Genomic DNA, 27759 nt, shown 5'->3' with positions numbered 1-27759 from the left:
ACACACTCTTAGTTCTGAAGTCCATATCCCTGTAGGAGACTGGAGCCTTAGTACTTGGTTTTGGGATTCTCTACGATCTTGGGGGTGGAAGGTGCTTTCTGTTATTTTAGGTATTTTAGGGACTCTGTTATTTCTTTGCTGTTGTTTTCAATGCCTCCCGAGTATATGCGGAATGATGGGGGGATGTTGTGCCCAGGTAATGAGCGCAATAGGGCGTAAAATATACACCCCGAAGACAGCATCTAAAGAGTTCATGTTGCAAGAAGTTCTTATGAATAACTTTATGGCTATTGACATTTCAGACAATGATGCGGAACCTATGGATGATAATGCCTTCAAGTATTTTCAAAAGTATTAGGAAATTATGTTTTAGCACTTGGCATAGGCCAAAAGGAGGTTCTGTGGAAATCGATATAGTATTGTGACCCCAATCGCATTGTTTAAATATATGTTGGCCTACGCCAAGCCGCCTAAAAGAACACTATGTACATAGGTTCCGCGGCAAGGTCTTGACCTTAATGTATCGTGAAAGCCGCCATCTTGGATTTAGCCGCCATTTTAGGTACTCTTGCAGTGTGGAAGTCACCTCGAATCACAAAATGGAGGCCGAATGACATTTCGAGTAAGACTTCGGCTATGGTGACCTCCGCACACGTGAATGAATAATATGTCCACAGGCTACCTGTTAGGGTCATGAACTAAGACCCTGTCCTCTGTTTAACCTAGGTGTAAATATGTAACTGTATCAGCGGAACTGATCTAATACATGGAAATTGCGTGTTCGACCTGGCTACGAACCCTAGCCGTTGTTCCAAGAATGGTTAACTTGCAAGAGGGCTGGCCAATGCAGCACAAAATGTATAAAAACCCGAGCATCCCGATGATCGGTCTCTCCCACTTTCAGTGCGAACCTAACGTTGAAGGTTCGTGTGTAAGTCAGAGGGCCGAATAGCTATTCGCATGTCAATTGACTTTGGTAACTTTGTAACTTTGAAATAAAGCGCTTCGTATGTCCTTTGTAACCTGTGTTGGTGTGTTTCCTTTTGGGCTTCCCGGCCTCATATCAATTTCTCTGTTTCCACAAACCTTAGGCGCCGAAATCCACATCCGTAGACTATTCCGTCGTAGTCTTTGTCGAAGTTGTTCTTGTTGGGCGAAGTAACTTAACGGGGAATAAACCGACAATTTGGTAAAGATAAACAATGTCTCTAGTAAGAGCGCGGCTACAGGGCAACCAGTTGTCTGGGCGGAATAAAACAGTCTGAGGGACCTCTCAGCGTGAGGGATTCTGGGTACACTACACGTCATGATAGGGATAGTGTTACAGACACGCTTATGCCGACGTCCCCTTTCGGTCCCCGAAAGACAAGATGCAATAGTCTGCGGTTACCACTGGATGTCAGACCATATGCACAGCATGAGATTCTAAGCAGATTAACAAGCATCAGAAAAAAAGCTTACCTGCCTCCCTTTAGGAGACTAATGGTGTTACAAACTGTTGAAAGTATTCAACATCTTATTCTAACCTTTCACAACTAAATAACTGAATTGGTAACATAAGTGCAATACTGACCTTTACTGAAGTCACTCGGTGTGCTGGAATATGTGTTAGCATAAGAAAAGTCTTTACCAACTTTTATTGTGTTTTAAAAACTGAATCCTAACTTTGTTTGAATGTTCCTAGTAGATGACAATGCATTACTTACCGTAAAAGCATTTCTGATGGTTGTATCTGCTTATATTCACATGCTGTGCATAGTCCGACATCCAGTGGTCACTGCGGAGTATTGCATTTTGTTTTCGTAGTCGAAAAGGGGACGTCGACAAGGCATGTCTGTAACACTATCCCTAGAGTGACGTGCATTGTACACACAATCCCTCACGCGTCGAGGTCCCTCTGTTTGTATTTTTTCTGCCCTGATGAAGGGGCCCCTGAGGGACCCCCATTTGTGGAAACAAGGCACAATCACCACACAAACTGATACGCCAGACACAAGGTTGTATTCCCAAAATCTAGGGTTTATTGCAAAGCAAATAGTCTCAGTTGGCCAACTGGTCCCACGCCCCGTGACGTGTGTCTACCAGACCACGGGGGACGCAAGAGAGCAATTCGTACAACAGTTACATATATATATATATAAAACAAGCATCTAGTAATCAGTAGTGTCGCAACCTATACCGCCCCTACTGCATTTCCTTTGAACTAGGCACGATGATTGACAATGGTGATGAGTATGACACCTTCAAACATTCATTTAGTAAGTTTGCAATTTTGTAAGCTCACAGACATAAGTCTTTGTTTTAAAGAACACAATGCTTCTGTTTCTACAAACAAGCTGTACGTAGGGAGAGACATCCCAGGCCTTGCGATCTCCTGGTTTCTATTCGTGTACTGGGGGTCAACTTGCTCTCCAGGGCTCTACCGGGCTCAGGAAAGGGGGGCCGCAAAGAAGAGCATAATTTAAGTCATTTAATGTTCGCTCTAGCATTTCTACTGTGCTTACCGAGACTAGCTGGCACCTGCTGTACTGATTAGAATGCCATGCTGCTCACTCTCCAAGGATATGCGAGGGAGACGACCGGGCATTTCTGTCCGGGTTACTGCGTTATGTTTCCACATGCCACTCGCGGCCTTGCATTGTGCACCAGTGAAGCAGAATAATATTTCAGCAAAGCAGTTTTACATGAGGCAAAAAGGCAACGTTCGGGAAAACAAGAACACAAAATGGCGATTTCAGTCACCTTAAAATGGCCGCACCATGGTTAAGCTTTTGCTACACCTTTCTATTACTAAACACATGAGGCGGTTGGTCTTCGGCCAACAAAGTATAGTGCCTTACGATCGAGGGGGTGTCTATTCTTTCTGGACTGACACTGAGGGAGCCTATTCGACGTGACTGAGTACAGAAAAGAGAGAGATAGATAAAAGGATGTCTATGTTCCTTCCATCCGAGCAGGGAGGAAGGGTGGGTGCATGTGAATCTAAGCAGATACAACCATCAGAAATGCTTTTACGCTAAGTAATGCATTGTCTTCTGATGTTTGTTAATCTGCTTAGAATAACATGCCGTGCATAGACTAGCAAGCAGTAACAGGAGTTGGAGGTGGGTTGTGAGAAGGAACAGTAGAAAAAAAGATGTCTTAATACTGCTTGTCCCACCTGGGAATCAGATCTAGAGTGGGCATCTAGACAGTAGTGTTTTGTAAAGGTGTGTACAGAACTCCAGGTTGCCGCTTTGCAAATGGACTCAAGAGGGACATTTGCAATGAATGCTATGGAAGCCCCAGTGCCATGAGTAGAATGTGCTCTCGGCTTGAAGGGTAGTTCTCTCTTAGCAAGGGAGAAACAGAGTGATGCATTGGACAATCCATCTAGATACAGTGGATTTTGAAACTGCATCTCCTTCTCTTCCTGTTGCCACTGAGACAAAGAACTGGATTAGTCTTACTGAGAGGTCTAGTTCTTTCCATATAAAACATGACGGCTCTGCGCACATCTAGTGTCTGCAGGCTCCTTTCTCCTAAATTTGAAGGGTTTTGAAAGAACGTTGGTAGTTCTATTGACTGGTTGACATGGAATTTTGAAATAAATGTTGGTGCAAACCTAGGAGGTGTGCGTAGAACCACCTTATCTTTGTGGGGTCTAGTATAGAGAGGGCTTGTAGTTCACTCACTCTCCTAATGGAGGTGATCGCTATTAAGAAAGCAGTCTTAAGAGCGAGGTCCTTAAGGGATGCCTTGTGCATGGGTTCAAAGGGTGAGCCCATAAGCCTGGTAAGTACCACATTTAGGTCTCATCCGGGAGCTGGGTTGGCTATAGGAGGGTGCATCCTCTTTACTCCCTCCATGAAGGCTTTAATAACTGGGACTTTCCACCATGACACTGAGTTGAGAAGTGGTGTATGCGGAAAGTGCAGCTAGATGAACTTTAAAAGAATTAAAGACCAATCCTGAGTCTAATAAGTGAGTCGGGTAAAGAACAATATGTGTGGGAGAGCAGTCAACGGGGTTGATGCTCTCATTTCTACATCAGACGACGAATCTCTTCCATTTGCTAGAATAGCAGTAACGAGTGTTAGGTTTTCTAGCCTCCCTAAGAATGACCATGCATCTTTGAGGGAGGTGTAAGTGTCCAAATTCTATGACCTCAGGAGCCAGGCTGCTAAGTTAATGGTCTGTGGGCATGGGTGTATCGTCTTGCCCCTGTCCTGTGACAGCATGTTGTACGGGCAGGGTAGTTTCACCGGTGGAGACAGATATCTCCATCAGGTGAGTGAACCATGGCTGTCGGGCCCACATAGGGGCCACTAGTATCATGGTGACTGGTTCCTGGTGCATCTTGTGCACTATTTTGTTAAGATGGGGATCGGGCGGGGGGGGGGGGGGTATAAGCGTAAACAAATTTCCCTGACCATATTATCCAGAGACTGTTCCCCTTGGATTGGTTCTGGGGGTACCTGGAGGCGTAATATTGGCATTGGGAGTTCTCCAGAGTTGTAAACAGATCTATTTCTGGGAACCCCCATTGTGTGAAAACGTCAAAGACGATGTCTTCTCTTAACCGCCATTCGTACTCTGCGGGCAGAGGGAAGTCTCTGCTGAGTTCATCTGCTAGCAGATTGAGTTCCCCTGGTACATGTTGTGACAACAGGAACATGTGTTTGAGAGCCCACTTCCAGATGTTCTGGGACAGCTTGGACAGTCCTGGAGAGTGCGTGCCCCCTTGCTTGTTCAGGTAGTACATGGCTGTGGTGCTGTCTGTGAGGACCATCACCGTTTTCTCTTGCAGGTGTGCCTGGAAAACCTTCAGTGCTTTGAAGACCGCTAGCAGTTCCAGCAAGTTTATGTGTTTGGACGCTACACCCGGAGTCCAAACTCCATGTGCAGTCTGATGGGATAGGTGAGGGCCCCCCCCCCCCATCCTGTGAGGAATGCGTCTGTGGTTAGAGTGGCTTCCACTGCGGTGGTGGCGAACGGTTTCCCTATTACCAGGTTTTCCTTCGACCACCACTGTAGCGAGAGAACGAAGGCCTGCGAGACCACCACTAGATCGTCCCATTGTCCGCTGGCCTGAACCACTGGCTGTTGAGCCACTCTTGCATTGGGCGCAGGCGCGCGTCGGGTACCAAATACATACATGACGCCATCATTCCTAGCAATCGCATTGCTTTGCGTACCGTCACCTCTCAACCGGCCACATATTGAGGGATCTGAAACAGCATATTTTGGACCCTCTCGTTGGAGGGGTGGTCAAGGCCATCCTTTGTTCGAATTAGAGCCCTTAGGAATTGTTTGATCTGGGTGGGGTCTAGGCTGGACTTCTTCTCGTTGATGGAGAAGCCCAGTTGGAACAAAAGTTCTACAGTCTTTTGGGTATTTGAGAAGTATGTCACGTAAGAATCCCCTGTTATGAGCCAATCATCAAGGTAAGGGTATACTGGGATGGACAACCAGCGCAGGTGGGCCGCTGCCACTGCCAGAACTTTTGTGAATACCCTTGGCGCTGATGCTATGCCGAAGGGTAGCACTCTGAACTGGTAGTGCTTGCCCTCTATCATGAACCGGAGGCATTTTCTGTGCGCTGGCAACATTAAAATATGAAAGTATGCATCTTTCATGTCCAGTGTTGTCATGTAATCTCCCTGTAAAAGTAGGGGAATTACTTCCTGTAGGGTCACTATGCGAAATTTTTGAGGTTTGACAAATTTGTTCGCTGGGCGCAGATCTAGTACAGGGCGCATGGTTAAGTCCTTTTTGGGTACAAGGAAGTACACTGAATAAATACCTTCCGTTACCTGTGATAGAGGCACAACCTCTATTGCTCCTTTTAGTAGCAGCAGTTCTACTTCTTGAAGAAGGATGGCGAGGTGCTCCGGTGTTAAGCGTCGTCCCCTTGGGGGTCTGTACTTGGGGGACTGACTGAATTCTATGCAGTAACCGCGGACTATGGTTGACAATACCCAGCGGTCTGATGCTATTCCCTCCGATGCTGGTAGGAAAGATGTTAAAAAGCCCCCGAGCGGCGATGCATGGGAGGGGACCCGAACCTTCGGGTCATTTGGTGTTGGTAGCCGGGGATCCTCTGGGAGTGGGGCCCCGACCTCTACCCTTTCCACGGCGTTGTCCTCTTTGAGTGTATTGGCCACTGGTTCCCTGAGTAGAGGATCAGTTGCCTGTAGTGTACTGCTGCTGTTGTTGCTGTTGTTGACATTGGCCTCGACAAAAGCGTTTGTTGCCGAATCCTCGCTTATTGGGAGGCCTTCAGACTTGGTCTAAAGTCTTTAGGGTGTCGAAATCCTTCTTCGCAGTCTCCAGTGCATCATCCACTGCTTTCCCAAAGAGGTTAGAATCCTCGATTGGTTTATTAATGAGTGACACCTGGGTTTCGGGCTTAAAACCTGAATTGCGGAGCCAGACATGACGCTTTAGAAGTATTCCCTGGACTAAAGAACGGCCAGCCGATTCTGCAGCATCAAGAGTGTTTTAAATGATGCTCTGGGTTAACCAGAGTTCCCTCTGTTACCGTGGTTAATAAGTGAGTTCTTAAGGGCTCAGGGACTTCGAGGTATTGCCGTAATTTTCCCCATTGGGCATCAGCATAACTTGCCAGTAGGGTATTATTGGGAATTCTGATTGAAAAAACTGCCGAGGCTGTAATTCTTTTACCCAGGGCGTAGAGTTTCTTTCCTTCTTTGTCTGGGAGTGCTTCGCTGGTTGATAGCGGAACCCCTGCTCTTTTCCTTGTGCTAGCTACCACCAAGGAGTGTGTGTAACGCTCACCTGATTCTCGCAGAGGCGCCGGTCTTGACTGGGCGACTACCGTATCTTCAAAGGTGATCTGCAGCACCCGGTTGGCTCTTTGGGCTGGACCTCTGTGCCCTGTATGCCTGACGTGCAGAGTAAGATGTCTGCAGATAGAAAATACGGGGTTAATGAACTGGGGTTATTGGGGTGTCCCTATCTCTTTCCTCTTCTCCTCTCCTGTAGACCCCCACAGGTTAACGCTCTCACCTTAGGTAAGTGAATGCCGAGCTCTCCATCTGCCTCGGGGCAGGGTGCTGTAACCAGTTTCTTCACTGGATAGGTAGCGCAGGCCTCTTGACTTCAGAGGACTGCTGTCCGTCGTTTACTGCACGAACGGTAAGTTTCGAGTAACTCAAATGTCTTTAAAGTCTTTAATAATGATGTCTCTTGTTTTGCAGGGTTCCGGCGATGGCGGACGACGGGCTGAAGTGAGTTGAAGATGGAGCCCGTGTGATGAATAGAAGCGCCTGGAAGCACGTAAGTAAGCGCTTGTTGCCAGCTTCACGAAGCGCTCTAACTGTCTTTTTATTTTGCAGGTACAAGTTCGGAGCGGCTGCAGGGTGCCGGGGTACCCACTGGGTTAGATGTGGAAAGGAGTAATGGCACGTGAGTATTAAAGTTCCCCAATGTCTTTAAATGCACCTTGTTTTGTCTTTCAGATGCGAGATGCAGCGCCGACGGCCTCCGGAGCGTGCGAAGAGTTGGTAAGCTTTTGTCTTTCAGATGCCGGAATGCAGTGTGAAGACCTCCGGAGCGCACGAAGAGTAGGTAAGCCTTTGCCTTTCAGATGCCGGAATGCTAACCTGTTCTTTCTTGTCTTTATAGGTGTTGCTGAAGACTGGATTCAGGATGGTAAACCTTTTTCCTTAGGCCCAGGACCGGATGCAGAAGACACGATGAGCGTTCCTGCTGCAGAGGGTGCAGAATAACGCAAAGCAAGATTCATCCACCGGGTGTGGTTTAAATAGCCTCCTGTAGTGCTTAGGTGTCTCCTTCCACAGCCATGCCTAAGTAAGAAAAGAGTTCCTGGTAAAAAAAGAGTTCCTGCCTTCCAGAAGAGTTCCAGTGTTCTGAATCTAGGGAGTGGCTCCAGCCCCACCCAACAGGAAAAGTAGTTCCAAACAGAAGAGGATCAGAGGCTCAACTGGCAGGCAAGTAAGCAGCATGGTCTGCTGCAGGTAAGTCCACCCAAGCATTATGAGCCCGGCGCTTCCAGCGCTGGGACTGGGCATATTTATGAGCCTGGTGCCACTGGCGCCAGGACTGGGTCCAAAAGGTCCCAATTGGGACTGGTTGGCACTCGGAACCTGGGTTATGGATCTGCTTCCAAGGGAGTTGGGAAAACCCTGACCTTTTGGAAGCAGCGATCATGACAGTGTGTAATTGAGTGACCCTTAACGTATAATGGGTCCGAAGGAGAGGGAGTAAACAGTTTTTCAATTCTTGGATTGACCCCTCTGACCAGCGCAGGTGTAGACAGCGATGGGGTGATTAGTCTCTTAACTGAGGCGAGGAGGTGAATGGTTTGACTAGTGGGAGGTTTTTCCTTAATTATTCTTTCTACAAAATCAGTATCAGGAGTAATTTCCCCAGTTTCAATCTCAAAGTGCGCTGCTGCCTTCCGTAGTAGCGCATTGAAAGTGGGTTGGTCATCTATTGGTGACGGATTCCTGACCGGTGTGGTCTGAGGAGAGGGAAGGTTTAGGATCTCAGGGTCTGTAGACGCTGTTGGTGACTGCCAAGGCTGTGAGCCACCTTCATCCGGGTCTTCCTCGAAGCCCCCCACCCCAACCTATGTCAAGGTTTTCCTCAAAGCCTTCTTCGAGGTTCTGTTGGTCTTCACTATCTAAGAATTCCTCGTCCTCTTGGAAGTGAGGGTCTTCTTCAGTGAGGTCATAAGTATTATATTCCTCTTGAAGGGGGTTAAATAGTCTAGGATATTTATCCCTGGGGTCCTCATGAAGTAGCTCTCTTGGCCTCTTGGGTGTTTTATGTTCAGGAGTGGACATAAATCTATCCAATTGGTCCATACACGATTGGAATCTCTCAAAAGTCCAATGTGGTAACCCAGAACGGTCTGGAGGTGAAAAAGGAGGCTCTTCTGCCTGTAGCCGTCTTGATCTGTCCCATAATGTCGAGGATAAAGTACATTCGCCTTCTGAGAAACCTTCTCGTAGGCTAGGGCCTTGTTTCGACGGTGGGAGCGGTCCCTGCCTCCCTTCCGGCATTCTTGGCGTTTCCCTGGCCTTGCGAGCGGTCTTCAGCGTATCACTCGCCGTCCGTTTCTGGCCGTCAGTGGAAACTATACGCGCCAAGCTCTCGCTGATTAATTTCTCCGTCAAGGGTTCGCCTGGTGTCGTACTGGGCGGTGCGGAGTCATTTTCGGCGACGATAGCACTCTTACTAGGCACGTCGCCTGGTGTTTTGGTGGTAGCGCCCTTGTCTGCAGGTAGCCCAGTCGCTAGTTGCGTCTGCGGTGGCGGGGAGGGCTTGCGACCCTTACGGTCGGTGGAGGACGCCTGTGGGTCTGGCGTCTCCGCTGGCGCTATGGGTTTCGTCGAAGAAGTGCCGTGTGCTTATGTTTATGCCTTCTGTGTTCGTCAGTGTCGCCGGGGTGTTCATCCCCATAAGTAGGGCGTGAGCCAAACTTGTCGGGGCCGGGGACAGCCGCCGACAAGTAGGGCGTGAGCCGAACTTGTCGGGGCCGGGGACAGCCGCCGACAAGTAGGGCGTGAGCCGAACTTGTCGGGGCCGGGGACAGACGCAGAGGAGCGAGTACGCTCCCTAGGGAGGTCTACAACTTCCGAAATGGAGGTCGGGTTATCACTATCCTCGTCACACTCGGCGGCGGGTGAGGATTCAGCTCTAGACATAGCATAGGCTGCCCACCTCTTGACCCTGCGGTCCTTTAAAGTTTTCGGGCAAAGCAGTTTACAGGCCGCACAGCCTTCCTCGTTGTGGTCGAGGGGTAAGCAACGGTTACACCGCTTGTGCTTCTCTTTCCATGTAAATTTGCCCTTACAGCGTGGACAAAATCTAAACGAGTCCCCTCCTTAGCTGAGGATACAGATACGAGTGATAACGACCCCGAAGGAAAGGGGGTGGAAGAGAAAGGCATTCTTAGAAATAGAAGAAATGTCCCACATCCCCACTCTCCCTACTGTCTTAGGCCGGCGAGGCCAGGCCACGTGTTCGGCGGCGCCGAAGGATCTCCTCCGTCTAAGTCACCGCCGTCGAGGTTCTTACTCGGCGGTGAAACAGCTTTGCAGCTTCGACGTCGAAGGAGGGATCTAATGTAATGTATAATAATAAATAACGAACAAAGGGTTGAGTAAATGTTTTTGCAATTTCTCTTGAGGAGCTCTGCGTTAAGGCGACCAATATCTGGCCGGAAAAAACAATCTGAGGGACCTCAACGCGTGAGGGATTGTGGGTACAATGCACGTCACTATAGGGATAGTGTTACAGACACGCCTTGTCAACGTCCCCTTTTCGACTACGAAAAACAAAATGCAATACTCCGCAGTGATCAATGGATGTCGGACTATGCACAGCATGTGATTCTAAGCAGATTAACAAACATCAGAGAAAGAGTTTAACAGAAAGCTTATTTAAACCTTGTGTGTATTATAAATACATATTTATATATAACTAAGTGTGTAAGTGTTACTTGGCTACTTGTACTTACTGATTTCAATTTTACAGCTCTACAGCTCACATTGCCCCTCTTAAGATAAGCCTGGCTGATCAGTCACACTGCCAACTTCTATAGTACAGGCCTATATTAAAAGGTGGATTACCCAATACCAAGCAGATAAGTCTTGTGTAGTCCTCACCAGTTGGACTGCACTAATTCTTACCTCACACCGAAACAATCCTGATCTTTGCTGAGCCCGTAAGGACACTCCAGAGATCCGATTCAACTCGGCCAGACCCCCTCATCAGAGCGAGGGACTGCAGGAAGCGAAGAAGATTGACCAGCCGATTCAGGTCCTTTGTTGGTGCTTCAGAAAAGGCGCCAAATCCGCAGAGTGAACCAAGAAGTTGTTGAACATGGTGCCCAAGGTCCTCCCTCGAGACTGCTGCCGAGAGATCCCACCAATTATCATGCCTTCAGTCATCAGACCAAGGAATCCAGAGGACGGGTCCAGAGCTGCAACATCTCAGTGCATCCACCACTAACATTTTCTTCTAACCTAAGGTACTGTGGGGAAAAACGTATTGCTTACTTAATTCCAGAAAGTCGCTCCATAGCTTTGGAGTGCACGAAGGTGTCCAGGACAACCCCCTCTTATCTCAGACTCAAGATGCTGCATGTGTTCCTTTAGCGAGCCCTTTAACAGAGTCTCCAATGTTGGTTAAGCCTTCTTGTATCTACCTTAATAGAGACTAGAAAGTATCCACAGGAACTCTATTTCTTCTGCTTTGCAAGACTAGAAGCCGTTATGAACTGCCTTTTAGCCTGGGTTGCATTTTTGATTTTGAAAGTTTTGCTGTTCTGTGAAACTACCTCTCGAGCATGAAGCTCTACTAGGATAACACTAACCAACATTTTCCTTCCCAAAGTCACTATCTTGTATGTATATGCAGATGAAATACAATTACCATATTATTTTGTGGGTGCGTGGTATCCCCGATAGAACTGTCAAACTCCAGGAACAATTGTATGCATTCAGCATACCAACTAAAAAGTGACCCTTTGAAAGTTTCTAAAGGTATATCTACATGTGATGGTTTATTGTGCTAAGTATTTAACATTGACACGTGTGTCAATATAATATATTAATATACATTTATGTGTAAGTGTTACTTTGATTTGCAAGTCTAACTGCGTTCAGTGTACTTACCTACAGCTCACATCTTCCTCTTAAGATAAGCCTGACTGCTCTGCCACTCTACCAAGGTCCTGAGGTAGTACAGGCTGATACTAAGTTCGGGATGTACAAACCACTGGAATAGCTTACTAAAGTCTGGCTACCAAGGTGGACTTTAGGAAAACTCCCCTAACACAGGTAAGGTATTGCTCATGAGAAAGAGTGGTACCAACCCGTAGCATGGACTGATGTGTGTATGTGAAGGAGTGTATGGTAGGAGTGAGAGTAGAGGGTTAGAGAGTAGTTGCATGAAGAAGTGTGTGAGAGTCGGGGGGGGGAGGGGTGGGGGGGTGGGGGAGTGTGGAGATCACTGTAGTGTTGGAAAGGGAGGCAATTAGATAGCAGATGCAAAGAGAGAAAGGAGTATGGAGCGAGAGGTGTAAAATGAGGGAAGAGAAAAAGGGGTACGAGTGTGGAGGTAGAAAGCGAGGGACAGCACAGAGATGAGAAAGGTAGGAGAGAGGGAGCGAAAAGGTCAGTAGCTAGACATTGGAGATCTTTTGAGAGGGGAAGTTTCCAAAAACCAGGCCCCCTTAAGCCATCCTAGAGGACAGAAAAGGCCACAGGCTTTAAGACTCCTCTTAGAAGGAGCATTAGGCAAAAAAGGATGGGCCACTGATTGAGAACTAACCTCTGGGAGATCTCACTGGGAATTAGGGAAGCCTGGATTAGAGTGGATGGAGCCCACATGAATGTTGAGGGAAGACGTAGGGATCCTCTATAGTGGCATTTAAAATGGTTAGTAAAACCCTTGAAACTTTCCACATGGTAATTGATTCTTGTGGCCATCTACGGCACAGTTGAAGTAGGTACTTGGGTTAGAGTACACAGTATGGAACAAGTTACTTACCTGTAACTGTTCTCCAGTATGGGTCTGGCATGGATTCACATACTCATGAATATTCCCCGTCGTCAGGCTGGGAATCCTCAGTAAAAGAAAAGGCAGTTTCAGTTTTGTTTCTAAACTGTCTTTCTCCCATACACCAATCACTAAGCTGTGGGTCACACTGCCCCGAAGCCAATAACTGCCCAATTCCTAAGCCCCTCCTTTGGCAGCCATCTTCAGATTTGGTAGCACGTAAAGTGGCAGCAGGACCAAGAGAAGAGCCGCAGAGGAGCAAGCGGGAAGGTTTGCATGTGAATCCGTGCCAGACCCATGCTGGAGAACAACAGTTACAGGTAAGTAACTTGTTCCTTCTCCAGCATGGGCTCTGCCATGTATTCACATGCTCATGAATAAAGAATACATAGCAGTGTACACATGCACAACCACGGGAGATGCAAGGCTCAACAGAATCAATCTCTTAACTCCTCACCAGGCTCACCTTAAAGCAAACAGTTTACGCAGCACTGCTTGGCAGACTCTGGACTCCTCCCTGGAATCCCCGTCGACACAGTAGAATTTCGTGAAGGTGTGCGTCTACCTCCACATAGCAGCCCTGCAAATGTCCAGCAGGGGCACACCAGACAGGAACGCTGTAGTAACAGCGATCGCTCTGGTAGAATAGGCTCTCGGACGGCCAGGCAGCGGTCGGTTTGCCAACTGGTGACAGTGAGGGATACAGCCGGAGAGTCACCTGGAAATGAAAGCCTCGAGCAGGGCCTTCCCATGGTTCACAGGACCAAAGTTCACAAAAAGCTGAGAAGTTTACTGTAAAATCTTTGTGCGGGCCCCATAAAACTTCAGCGCTCTAGCCACAGCCAGCGAGTGCAAGGCCCTTTCAGCTGGCGACGAAGGGGGTCGGAAAAAAAACAAGGGCTCGTTGAGATGAAATTACGACGGAACCTTGGCCATGAAGGAGGGGGTGCATCCGCAGCACCACCCTCATGTGAAAAGTCAAGTACGGTTGGGCCTGTATCTCACCGAGTCATCGTGCAGAGGCGATTGCCACGAGGAAAGCTGTCTTCCATGACAAACTTGAGCAGAGCTGAATGCATAGGTTCGAACGGAGCTCCCATGAGCCTAGTCAGCACCACATTGAGCTCCCATGCCAGTGCCGGAGCATTCACCGGCGGGAACAAGCGGAACAGTCCCTTGATGAATTCCTTAACTAGACAGTGCGACCACAATGAAGACCGTCCTGCAGATCTGGTATAGTGGGAGATAGCCGCCAGATGAACCTTGGAGAGCCAGCCCCAATTTAGCCAATGACCGCAAATACGAAAGTACTTGAGGGGCCATGACCCTCAGAGGGGTGATCTGCTGCTAATGGCACCAAATTGCAAATCGCTTCCATTTGTGCCCATAGCATTTTAAAGTAGATGAAACCCTGGCCTTGGCGAGTACCTCCCTGCAGTCCGCCGGAAGATCGTAGCCACCAAACTCTAATGCAGCAGGAGCCAGGCCTTCAGGTTCAGAGACCCCGGGTTGTGGTGAAGAATTGCGCCTCCTCCCTGGCGAGAAGTACCGCAACCACTTGCAGCTTGACATGCTGAGAAGGTCCGGGTATCAGATCTGCCTCGGCCACGCGACGAGGATCCTCCTGCACCGGTACAGTCTGAGTTGATTGATGACTCAAAGAAGCGACAGCAACGGAGGGAACGCATACAGAAACAGGCATTCCCAGGGGAATGAGAATGCGTTCCCCCATGCTCCCCGGTTGGGGGAACCTGCTGGCGAATTTCCGGCACTTGATTTTCGCCGCCGTCACAAACCAATCAATCTGGGGACTGCCCCATTTGCGGATACTTGATCCTGCCAAAGCTCCCACTAGGCAAGAGCACAGCTCCCTGCTGAGAGAGTCGGCAACAGTGTTCTTTAATCCTGCCTGGTGAAACAAAATGAGGAACATCCCCTGGGCGAAGTCCTGCGCCTCTTTGGAGAGCGCTGGGGATCTGGTGCCCCCCCTGCTTCTAGATGTAAAACATTGTGGTGGTATTGTCCGAGAAGACCCTCACCACTTTGCCCTTGAGGGATTGCAGAAACGACTTGGGGGCCCAAAACACTGCCCGTAGCGCCAGTACATTGATGTGCAGCGCTTTCTCCTCCGACAGCCACAGGCCTCTGGTGTGAAGACGTCCGATGTGGGTTCCCCACCCTTCCAGGGAAGCATCAGTCGTGACCCTCTCCTGGTACGGGGGGGTAGGGGTGTCTGGAAATCCATACCTCCGGCGATATTGGAGCACACGCCCCACCATCTTATCCCTCAGAACAACTTGTCAGCAAGCATGAACCTGTCCTGGAAGCTAAAGGACATCTGGACCCAACAGGCGCCGAGAACTGCAGCCGCAACCAGCAGAGCCGAATCAGGTATATGCACGATGACATCATGCCGAGTAGAGACTTGATGGTCCTCAACGTGGCGGTCTTCATTGCCAACAGCCGTTGCACTTTGCCCAAGATGGCCAATATCCTTTCCTCCAACGGTGACACCAGGCATGACATCATGCTGAGCCTGGATCCCATGAACAGAGCGTCCTGCGATTGAGTCAAGCAGGACTTTACATAAATTCACCGAGAACCCCTGTTCCATCAGCAGGCGGACGGTCCGTGCCCTGTGGTCGACGGCAATGTTCTTTGTCTGGCCCGGATGAGCCAGTCGTCCAAGTAAGGGTAAACGTGGATCCCTTGCAGTCGTAGATTGGCCACCATCGGCGCCAAGCACTTGGTGAATACTCTAGATGCCGACTTCAGTCCGAAAGGAAGGGCCTTGAACGGATAATGCTTCCCTTGAACAACGAAGCGCAGAAACTTGCGGTGCCTTTTGTGAATGGGGACGTGGAAATGCGGGTCCTATAGATGCAACGATGACAGAAAGTCCCCCGCCTCCAGCTGGCAGAACACATGCTGCAGCGTGACCATCCTGAACTTCTGGGACTTTATGTACTTGTTTAGTCATCGTAGGTCGAGAATGGGCCTCCATCCCCTGGTCTTCTTTCTTACGAGAAAGTACATAGAGTAAACTCTGCAGCCCCGTAGCCGCTTTGGCACCAGCTCTATCGCCCCTTTCTATAACATGGGCCAAACCTCCAGCAGCAGCTGAGGGATGTGTAGTTCCTGGCGGGCCACCGGTGTATTCGCGGACACTGGTGTGTCCGTGGGCGAGAGCGTCCCCGAAGGCCTTGGAGCGATCCCTGTTGGCTTCCTGGGTCGAGGAGAGGGAGGGCTGGCAGAAAGAGGAAGAGCCCTTGCCGAAACACTTCGAAGACTGGATAGACTTCCCTCCTGAGGAACGAAAGGCTGATCGTCATTGTTGTAGAGTGCTTAGGGCACGTGCCGTCTCAGTTTTCCGTCTTGATGGCCTGGAGGGGTTCATCCACAGCCTTCCCGAACACGTTGTCCCCATCAGAGGGCATGTCCAAAACCCTTGTCTGGACCTCCCGTCCACAACGGCAAAGGCAGACGCCGTTTTCCATCTGGCGGAAACCAGTGTCTGCAATGTCCAGGGCCACCGTGATGGCGTGGTCTGACGCCACCTCGCCTTCTTGAAGGATCTCCAAAGCCTCTACCCGCTTGTCATCGGGGAAGAAGTTGTGTAGTGGAGCCAATTTAATCCACAGCTCCCGGTATCTGGCCGCGATCGCAAGGGCGTTGGCTGCCTTGACCGTCGTTGCCGTCGCCGAGTAGATAACCTTTCTACCCATAGAATTCAATTTCTTCCCCTCATTGCTCAGGAGGTGTGGAAGAAGAAGACGACGCAGAAGAACAAGTTACTTTCTTACCTGGTAACGTTCTTTCGATGGGATGGTCCGACGACGTATTCCATATCTATGACATGTAATCACCACAGCTGTGCTGCTTCGGAAACTTTTTTCGGCGTCTGCGTCGATGACGTCGATGCGCCGTCGTCGAGGGCCTCCTCCGACGTCCGACGTCATCCGATGTGATAAGTAGGACGCACGACGCCCGTAGCCTCAGTTGTAGTTTTTTCCCCCAGAACGTGTGACACTAGTCAACAGCCAGTCAGACACAAAGCCTTGCGGAACGTAAGCTGCAATCGCAAAAGAAATTCTGCAGCGGGGAAGGCAGGGCGGGAGCGATATGGAATACTTCGTCGGACCATCCCATCGAAAGAACGTTACCAGGTAAGAAAGGAACTTGTTCTTCGAGGGGATTGGGTCCTCCGACGTATTCCATATCTATGACAGACTCCCAAAGCAGTACCAGAGCAAGGAGGAGGGAAAGAATTTAGAATCAAGATTTAGAATAGCCAATCAAATAGCAGAGCAAAGGACCGCCTTGCCAAAGGCCAGATCCTGTGCTCGGATGGAATCGAGGGAATAGTGACGTACAAATGTATGTACTGAAGCCCAGGTGGCTGCATCACAGATGTTGCGAATAGGAACACCCCTCTGCAGGGCAGTAGGCGCAGCCATACCCCTGGTAGAATGGGCCCGCAAGCCAGCCGGTGGGTCCTTACCCGCCAAGCGGTAGCACTCCGAGATGGCCAAAATAATCCAGCGAGACAAAGTCTGTTTCGTCACAGCTTGCCCCAAACGCTTTCCAGCGTAACCAATAAAGAGTTGATCGTCCACTCTGACCCGGGACATGCGTGAAACATAAAAGCTTAAAGCTCTCCTAGGATCAAGCCTATGGAGCCTCTCCTCTTCCTTACCAGGATGCGGAGGAGGATAGAATGCCGGAAGAACAACCTTCTGGGCCAAATGAAATTCCGTCACTACCTTCGGAAGAAAAGAAGGACGAACTCTAAGGACAACCCTGTCCTTGTGAAATACAGTGAAGGGAGGCTTAACTGAAAGTGCCTGTAACTCACTCGCTCTGCGAGCGGAAGTAACCGCAACTAAAAACACAGTTTTCAGAGTTAACAGCCTCAAAGGGCAAGAATGTAAAGGCTCAAACGGAGCACCCATAAGAAACTTAAGAACAAGGTTTAAATCCCAACCGGGCACCAGGAAAGGTGACGGAGGGAACACATTAGTGAGCCCTTTCAGAAACTGTGAAATCAAAGGGATTTTAAAGTAAGAACACTCTTCAGACGAGCGCTTAAAGATGGACAGCGCCGCCAGGTAACCTTTAACGGTACCCACTTGCAAGCCCCTGTGGGCCAAAGAAAGTAAAAAGGACAGAACCATGGGGATGTCACATGCAAAAGGATCCACATTCTGAACTCTGCACCAGTCGCAGAACTTACGGCAACGGTACAGAGACTTTGTTGCTGGCCTTCTGGCCGAAAGCAACACCTCCATCAAGTCCTCAGGGAGGTCCCAATCCTTATACCTCAACCTTTCAGAAGCCAAACGTGAAGGTTGAGGGATCTGACCTCTGGATGGAGAACCTGACCCCCCTCCCGTGAGAGCAGATCGTCTCGGTAGGGAAGACGACGTGGAGGGCAGATGGATAAGTCGAGAAGGTCCGGGTACCACGTCCTCCGAACCCATGCCGGGGCAATGAGGATCATCCGGGAACCGAACTTCTGTAACCTCCGCAGCACTTGCGGGATGACGGGGACTGGAGGAAACGCGTACAGCAGCGGGAATGACCACTCCACCACGAACGCGTCTCCTAAGGCTCCTTTTGGAGGAAATTCCCGCAAGCAAAACCTTTCGCACTTCCGGTTGACACTGGAGGCGAAGAGATCCACTTGAGGGGTCCCCCAAAGGGCAAAGATCTCCAGGAGAATCTCCTGAGCCACCTCCCACTCGTGAGAGATTGCGCTCTGCCTGCTCAGAGCGTCCGCCGTCACGTTCTCGTCTCCGGCCAGATGAACTGCCGAGATCGAAACTTCCTGCTGGATGGCCCAGAACTCGAGCTGCATCGCCTCCCTGCACAGAGGAAGTGACCCTGCCCCCCCCCCCCCCTTTTTGTTGAGGTAGTGCATGGCCACTGTATTGTCCGTCAGGATCAGGACATTCTTTCCTCGCACAGTCGGCAGAAAAGCCTTCAGGGCTAGCCTGATGGCCCTCAGCTCCAAAAGATTGATATGGAGTCTGGACTCCGACGGAGACCAACGACCGCTGACTGTCAGCCCGTTGGCATGAGCTCCCCATCCCGTGAGGGATGCATCCGTCACGATCGTCACCTCCGGCCAGGGAAGCCAAAATGGAGCCCCCCTCATCAAGTTGCCTTCGACGGCCCACCACAGAAGATCCCGGGCGACCGAGGGCGGCACCTGAACCGGGTCCGACATCCTGCCGGTGGACTGCGACCATTGCGTCTTGAGTGCCCACTGCAAAGATCTCATCCGCAGGCGAGCCTCTGGCACCAGAAGAATGCAGGATGCCATGAGGCCGAGCAACCTCAAGAACTCGAACGCAGGGAGCGTCTGGGCATGCTGAAACTTGTGCACCATCTGCTGAATGTGAAGAGCCCTCACCTGGGGAGGAAAACACTGCCCCAGGAAAGTGTCGAGCACTGCTCCGATGTACTGGAGCCGCTGTGTTGGCGTCAAATGGGACTTCTTTAAATTGAGGGAGAAGCCCAGCCTGTGAAGGGAGCAGCAGGTGACGGACAGATGATCCAGGACTTGCTCGAGAGAGCTCCCCCTGATCAACCAATCGTCCAGGTAGGGGTAGACGTGAATCCCCCCTTGCCTGAGATGCGCTGCCACCACCACCATGAGCTTGGTGAAAACCCTCGGGGCGGAGGTCAATCCGAACGGCAGGACCCGAAACTGAAAGTGCGAGTCGCCAACCCCGAACCTCAGGTACTTCTTGTGCTTGGGATGGATCGGCACATGGAAGTAAGCATCCTTGAGGTCGAGTGACACCAACCAGTCCTGAAGCTGAAGGGCCTGGAGGACTTGAGAGAGAGTAACCATCTTGAACTTGTCCTTCCTGAGGAGTTTGTTCAAACCGCGCAAGTCCATAATGGGTCTCAATCCCCCGTCTTTCTTCGAAATCAAAAAATAAGGGGAATACCATCCCTTGTTCCTCTCCGCTACAGGCACCAGTTCTATGGCGCCTTTCTCCAGCAGGGCTTGAAGTTCCTGCGCAAGGAGCGGATCCGGACTCTGCAAAGAGAGGTTCCCCGGTGGATTGTCGCGAGGCCTGTGCCGAAAGGGAAGACATTAGCCGTGGGTTATGATCTCCAGAACCCACACATCTGAAGTAATGGCTTGCCACTCTACAAGATGCTGCGCCAGCCTTCCCCCAACCGGCGAACCATGGGACATGGCCTCACGACTGAGTGGGAGAGGCTGCGGCGTTACCTGAGGGCAAAGAGGCAACTGCCCGAGCGGCCTTGGCACCACGGGTACCCTGTCGTCCACCTCTGGTACCCCTGCGGTGACCTCTGACTGCCAGCTCCTCTCGCTTTACTGAAGGATGAGTAATAGCGAAAGGAACCACCCCTCCACTGCTGTCCCCCTAGGACGAAAAGGCGGAGGTTGGCGAACTGCAGCGCCCAACGACTTCGCTGCAGCTTTAGAGGTCTGCAACCTCTCAAGGCTCTCGTCAGCCTTGCTGCCAAAAAGGTGTTCACCGTCAAAGGGCATGTTGAGGAGCCGGGACTGCACATCAGGAGCAAATCCAGACTTCCGCAACCACGCAAACCTGCGTATCACGGTGCTCGCCGCCATGGACCTACTGACTCATTCAGCTAAATCCAAACCCGACTGAACGGATTCACACATGGCATCCTTACCATCCTGGACCATAGCAAGGAAACCATCCCGTTCGTCCCCTTCGGGAATATGTTCAGCAGCCAACGCAACACAGTTCCACAGAGTGTGTGTGTGAAACGAGACAAGGCACAAATGGAGTTGGCCGCCTGAAGCGCCATACCACCAGAAGAAAATACTTTCTTCGCCCAGCCATCAAAACGTTTGTCGTCCCTATCAGGAGGGATGGTAGGGTACAACGCCTGCTTTGCCGGGGCCGTGGCCGCCTGCACCACCAAACTCTCTGGAGTGGGGTGGCTGGTCAAGTAGCAGGGGTCGCTACTGGCTGGACGGTATTGTCGCGACAAGGATCTGCCCACCGCCGGGAGACTCTCAGGAGCAGTCCAAGCCGCCGCCGCCACCCTTCTCTGTAAAGCCATATGGAACGGCAGTACCGGGTCAGTTGGGGGACCAACATCAAGGATGTCCGTCAGATCATCCTGCACAAACTCCCCTGGGGGAGCAGACCATCCCAAGTACTCAGAAACCCTAGCCATAAGGCGCCGGTACGAGGAATCGGCATGAGAGCCAGGCTCAGGCCTACAAAACTCCACCTCCGGAGAGGTGTCCAGTCCACTGGCATCATGCAGGGACTGTCTCAAATCGTCAAACTGACTATGGCCCGAGACAATTTCATCTGTAACCTGACTAGAAACCAGGCCATCAGAATCCTCATCCGCCTCTGAAATATAGTCCAGGTGGCGAAAAGAAGGCACCCGAGAGTGCTTGCTCTTAACCAGAGCCTTCCTAGGGGGTACTCCCGTGCCACGGGGTACCTCCGACACGAAAGGCGTCGATGGCGTCGAGAGAACCGTTATCGGCGCCGAGAGGATCGGCGCCGAGGAAATCGGCGTCGACGTCAGACGCAGCGCCTCCAGCATCGGCGGCGTCGACACAGCCCTCGAGGCCGGAGCCCCAAGCGTGTCCCTCGACGACCCGAGCGTCGACGGCCTCGACGACTTCCTCGAAGCCGGAGCCTCGAGAAAGCCTGTCGACGCCCTCGACGCCTCAGACGTCGATGTCTTCCTCAAAGACTTCACAGGTGCACACGGTCTCGAACGCGTCGAGGACCAGGACCGGGACCTGGAACGGGTACGGCGAGAACAAGTCTCCTTGTCCGAACGGGACCTCTCCCGTGACTCGTGCCGACCACTCATGCGAGCGGTGTCTCTCGACCTCACACGACCAACCCCACTCGGGGGCGCGGACGGCTTAGTACCCTGCGACTCAAGAATCGCCAGCATTTTCTTCCCGAAGGAAGCCCATTCCTCCGGCGTCGCACGGCTGGTGGGGTAAGCGACGTGCCGGGCAGAGTCCTCCGAGGAGGACCTGGAAGACGACCGGTGTCAGCGTTTCCGAGAACGCCTCGAAGAGGCGGAGGAGTGGCGAGACCGACTCCTAGAAGGAGACCCACGAGACTTCCGACGATGACGCGGAGAGTCACCCCTCGAATCATCCGTCGAAAGCCCCGCAGACGCAGACTTCGACTTCCTGGGCTTGGACACCCGACCTACCGACAACTTCTTACGTTCGCGTAAGGCTTTGGACGTGAGCGACTGTCAGTCGATACAGTCATCCGTGTCGTGGGCCTCACCGAGGCACCAGAGGCAGGCGTCATGCGAGTCCGTCACCGACATCTTGGACCCACACTCCCCGCACTTCTTGAAAAACGGACGCGGGGTCGAATACGAAGTAGAAGACATCTTCACACGAAGGATTTGCACAAAACGAACAGGTTCGAAGAACCGAGAAGAACAGAACTCCAAAGAGTCTAGGCGTGAACCGAGAATCACGAAGCAACACGTTCGTGGAAAAAACGGAACTGAGGCTACGGGCGTCGTACGTCCTACTTATCACATCGGATGACGTCGGAGGAGGCCCTCGACGACGGCGCATCGACGTCATCCGACGCAGGATGCAGACGCCGAAAAAAGTTTCCGAAGCAGCACAGCTGTGGTGATTACATGTCATAGATATGGAATACGTCGGAGGACCCAATCCCCTCGAAATAGGCAATTTCTTTCTGGCGGCTGCCGAGACGGAGTCCCCTGGAGCACCGGAGACCCAAAGTGATAGCCACAGCAGGCAGAAACACATGCGGTTGTGTTGGAAAACGCTGCGGTTTTTCTTTCCAAGTTTCTCAGGCTCCTCCGAGCCGGAGGAGCCTGAGAAACTTGGAAAGAAAAACCACAGCGTTTTCCAACACAATAACGTTGTATTTATGTTTGCGGACGCTTCAAAAGCGACCGCAAACATAAATACAACGTTTTTAAAGCTGCGGTTTTATTTCTAAGTTTTCCGGGCTCGGGCTCCTCCAGCCCGGAAAACTTGAAACCGCAGCTAGTGCTTATTTTTTGTAAAAAAAATAAATGGCACTTACCGAGATTCAGCTGCAGCTTTCCTGCTCTGGTCTCCGGTCCCCGTCCTCCGCCTACAGCACTAATGAAGGGAAAGCCACCCAGCGGTAGCCTTTGTTTACTACAGCTGGCTGGCTTTTCCTTCATTAGTGCCGCAAAAGCAAAAGCCAGCACAGGAGGGCCTCCATTTCACAAAATGGCTGCGCCCCTGTGCTTTCTTTTGCGAATTTTGAGCTTGAATAGCTCAAAATTTTACATAGGAAGTTTTAAAACGGAGAATGCTAGTATTTTTTTTTTATGTTGCCTATCTATTTTTTAAATAAAAATTTTTACTAGACCATCCCTTTAAAGATACCTGGTCCAAAGTGGAACTTGCAGAGGAACCAGACACCACATTAGATGTGATATGATATGATATAGCGGAAGGTGGGCATGAAACGTCTAGAGTGTACGAGAGGATGATGACTCAAGTGGGCAAGGAGGCGACGCCCCTTAGACTGGCCTGGGAGGAGGAAGTAGGAGATGTGATGAGTGACGGGATGTGGGAAAGGGCTCAGAGGTATCACAAGAAAGTGTTGATACCTTGAACTGCTGACTACTATTCTGAATATATGATAGGTTATTTATTTATAACCTATCATATATTCAGAATAGTCGTCAGCAGTTCAAGGTTAGATAAACCTATAACGCATTCAGAATGCAATCAGCTGTTGGGTTTTACTGACTATTGGGAATTACTGACTATTCAAAAAGTATATATAACCTGGTTTCAGTAATAGCTGATTGCATTCTGAATGCGTTATAGGTTTATCTAACCTTGAACTGCCGACTACTATTCTGAATATGATAATACTGTGGGTTTCATCCCTTAGTATCAAGTTTTTTTAAAAAAATTTTTAGAATGGTGTTTATGGATAACGTGATCGTACTCATTTACCCAAGATTCATCTTGGCCTACTTGTATTTAAATAAACCATTTATTTTTACAATACATAGTGTTTCTTTGGGCCAGATGTATGTTACAATTTCTTTGTACCAAGCTACAGTCCTCTCATCCTCCTAAAATAAGCATGGCTGCTCGGTCTACCGTACCAAATACTCAGGTGGTACAGCCTTAGACGAAGAGTGGAGTGTTGTACTGTCTCAGTTTTATGGTTTTATTAAGCCCTTAGTTAGAAGTTTTTTCCTAACAAAGGGGACATAAGGGTTAGGGGGATGTGGGGAATAGGGACTAGATGATATGAAAAGGGAGCTGTGGGGGCGGGGGAAACCCCCCCTAATTATTATTTTTAAAGAATTTGATTTGTTTTTTTGGGCCAAAAAAACCTGGCAAACTAAGAACATAGAACCCTCCGACAGCCACGCACTGTTCCAGACATCTCTTTGGCAGACCTGTGGTTCTTTGGTGCTCGGGGAACGTTTCCCAAATCCAGTCCAACTCTTGAAGTCCTGCACTTGCTTCCCACAGCCCGTCCAGTCCTCTCTGCAGCCCAGCCTCCTCGGAGTTTTCTCTGGTCCTAGCATGAGCCACCTTCACATCCTCAGGGACCATCTCTCTTTGTAACCCCCAACTCCTTGAACTCTTTGGAAACTTTGGGCACAAGGCCCCAATCAAGTTAGGGTTGAACTTGATATGATCAGGTTGTGATTCATGTGGACTGTCAGTTCTATGACGTAACTTCCCCTTCAGTTGTTGTGGGGGCAAATTGATTATTCTGCAGTAACTGAGCATATGTATATTTTTCATATCAGTAAAAATAAACTTTGTTAAAGGGACGTTATGGTTAAGTTGCACTACTAAAAACCTATGAAATTCAGTAAAAAAAAAAGAAAAAAAAAAAAAAAAAAAAACTTTAAGGGGACGTTATGTTTACAAGTAAAATCGAAAAACCCCTGAAATTCGCCAGTTATGGTAAGCTAAGCAACCATAACTCGCGCCACCACCGTGCACTGCTAAGACTAACACCCAGGACATCAAAGATGACATCACAAATATCATTGATGACATCACACACATGTGCATTTACATTTCATACAAAGGGTTGTGAATGTAATGTTGCCAAAAAAGTATCAGGGATTATCGGGAGATGTGTAATACACTACATAGTTCATTACGCAATGTAGTGTTCTAAAGAACATTCCATTGCAGTGTGCTTTCTAGTACAGGAACCTATTCATACAGAAATGTAGGTATTGGCTGCAGCATACACCACAGAGGTGCTAGATTTGTAATTTTCCAAAGTTATATTAAAAAAAAAAAACGGTGAATGCTTCTGTATCAGACTTTTCCGTACTGTGAAACATATAAGTAGCTAATAATGCATCACTTACTACATATTTCTACTAATACACACAAAACATAAATAGAGTACAATGCATACAAATATGGGGCATATATATGGAGAGTACAATAAGCAAACAAGAGGCAGCATCATTAGCAACTGTGTATAATGTACATGATTGTATTCTCGCACATGAATGATTGCTGTGTTTCAGTCCTGCTTCTTCCCCTATGTATGTGCATCATATGATGCGACTGAACTCTAAGGAAAGTAGTGTAAGAACATATGAGAAGGGTAAGGTCTACAAATATAGTACCTTTTTGAATTTTCCGTTTGTGACTCAGTGAAGAAAACCACCTGGCCTAGATATGTCAGCAAACAAAAAAGAAGGAGCCAGACATGTGATGTCATCATTGATATTTGTGATGTCATCTTTGATGTCCTGGGTGTTCGCCTTAGCAGTGCACGGTGGTGGCGCGAGTTATGGTTGCTTAGCTTACCATAACTGGCGAATTTCAGGGTTTTTACGATTTTACTTGCAACCATAACGTCCCCTTAAAGTTTTTTTACTGAATTTCATAGGTTTTTAGTATGTAATGAAGACCATTAGCACCCTAGGTTCCCAAAGCGGGAACCCGGGGTGCTAAAAAAGAAAAAAAAAAAAAAAAAAATGAATAAAAAAAAGACGATTTTTCTTCCCAAACCGGTACGCCTGCGGCGTCCCGGTGTAGTAAGGAAAATCCTTTACCAAGATGGCCATCATGGAAAGGGAAGGCGGGGTTCCATACAGGGCCCCTCTGCACTTCAAAACACGTGTGCGCGGTCTTCACAGCTACTTGTTTTCTACAGCGCATGTGCGTGTTCGGATGAGGCGTGTGTGAGCTCAGATTCCTCTCATTTCTGCGTGTTTTTCTTCAACGCGTGTGCGTGGTCTTCGCAGCTACGTGTTATCTACATCGCCTGTGTACAGTCTTTGCAGCTATGTGTTATCTACAGCGCGTGTGCGTGTCATGAATGGCCTGTTTCGACCCTCCTGGACTTCATGGTCCATGATGCACCGCAGCGTTAACTCTGCAACCCATCCAAAATTACCACTGAGTCAGAACTGTTGCTGTCTAGCCTTCGCGTGCACTCGCCAGCTTCCTAGAAAACCGGCACGTCCACATGGGACCCCCTTTTGAGCCTATGCATAAAGCTAGTCTGAAAGTCGTGACTTGCAAGACAGCCTTTCTAGTAGCTATCACTTGTATCTGAAGAGTTAGCGAACTACAGGCCCTCTCGGTTTTGGACCCCTTTGTTACAGTCCACAAAGATAAGGTAGTTCTGCGCACACATCCCAGGTTTGCGCCTAAATTAATTTCGAAGTTCCATGTGAACCAGTCAATCGAACTACCCACTTTCTTCCAGAACCCTACTAACATGGCCGAAAGAAGCCTTCACACACTAGACGTGCGCAGGGCAGTCATGTTTTACCTGGAAAGAACTAAAACCACTAAGACAGACTAAGCAATTCTTTGTTTCAGCTATCTCAAGGTGGATTGTCAAATGCATCACACTATGTTACACTCTTGCTAAGAGAGAACTGCCCTTCAAGCCTAGAGCACACTCTACTCGGGGCACTGGGGCGTCCATAGCATTCATTGCAAATGTTCCCCTAGAGTCCATTTGCAAAGCGGCAACCTGGAGTTCTGTACACACCTTTACAAAACACTATTGCCTAGACACTCATTCTAGGTCCGATTCTCAGGTGGGACAAGCAGTACTAAGACATCTTTTCTCTACTGTTCCTTCTCACAAACCACCTCCAACTCCGGGTACTGCTCGCTAGTCTATGCATAGCATGTGATTCTAAGCAGATTAACAAGCATCAGAAGACATGCATTACTTTACTTAAAATCATTTCTGATGATTGTATCTGCTTAGATTCACATGCGCCCTCCCTGCCTCCCCGCTCGGGGTGGAAGGAACATAGACGTCTTACTACTTTCTCTCTTATGTACTCACTCACTATAGCCTTGGCTCCCTCATGGCAGAAAAAATACAATTAGAGGGGACCTCGGCCCGCGAGGGATTTTGGGTACTACACACGTCACGATGGGGATAGTGTTACAGACACGCCTATGCCGACGTCCCCTTTCGGTCCCCGAAAGACAAGATGCAATACTCCGCGGTTACCACTGGATGTCGGACCATATGCACAGCATGTCATTCTAAGCAGATTAACAAGCATCAGAAGTTACATTACCTGTTCTATGTCATTTTCCTGGTGTGTTTTGGGACTATAATAAACATATTTGTATAACATATTGTTAAAAGTATAATCTTTAATTGCTTCACTGCATGGACTCATTGTGGACCCCTCAACCCACTCCTCTCCTGAGATTTAGCTTTGGCCAATCTCAGTGCTACCTTGATTGGGTTGGATTGGCTAATCTCCCAGACGTTTCTCACAGTTCACCAACTAGGGTGGCCTCCTAAACTAGGTCTGCCAGGGCAGAGTCTAGAAATCCTTTGTAACTCTCAGCGATGCTATAGATTATTATTCACTGGAGAAAACTAGGCAAGTAAAATAGTCGGGGCAAGCAAAAGGACAGAGGACTTGCTCACCCTCACGTTAGGTTTTTAAAACTGACAAAGACTATGCTGTTTTACATTAAACACCCTTACCAATTAGCAGGACTTCACTACTGTGTCACCATATACAAGACCACCCTTAAACTTACTGCCAGCAAAGTCATTCTGCACCAAGCCCCTGTATCTCTCATAGTTGCATTTTCTTTCATCCGACTCCTGCTCCGAGGAACTGCAAGGAAAGAAAACAATTTACTGCACAGCAATGTGAAGAGAAGCTAATAATGTGAAAACATCAGATAAAACAATAGAG

At 49.3% G+C, this 27759-nt stretch overlaps 1 protein-coding gene across 4 annotated transcripts in view; it reads right to left on the bottom strand.

The window, feature by feature from the left end:
• CLASRP (CLK4 associating serine/arginine rich protein) overlaps positions 1 to 27759 on the bottom strand; it is a 1024175-nt gene that overhangs the window by 819003 nt on the left and 177413 nt on the right. For all 4 annotated transcript variants that reach the window (XR_011302052.1, XM_069644604.1, XM_069644606.1 and 1 more), the window contains one exon: positions 27599 to 27678. Coding sequence is in view for 3 of the 4 variants with exons in the window: in XM_069644604.1 (XP_069500705.1) it covers positions 27599 to 27678 (80 nt within the window). In the remaining variant the exon portion in view is untranslated. The remainder of the gene's footprint in view (positions 1 to 27598; positions 27679 to 27759) is intronic.

The sequence above is a fragment of the Ambystoma mexicanum genome, chromosome 2p (genome assembly GCF_040938575.1).
Source record: "Ambystoma mexicanum isolate Mex_15411 chromosome 2p, UKY_AmexF1_1, whole genome shotgun sequence".
Lineage (NCBI taxonomy): Eukaryota > Metazoa > Chordata > Amphibia > Caudata > Ambystomatidae > Ambystoma > Ambystoma mexicanum.
The sequence above is the reverse complement of the archived record's forward strand: the minus strand, read 5'-3'. Positions and strand labels throughout refer to the sequence as shown.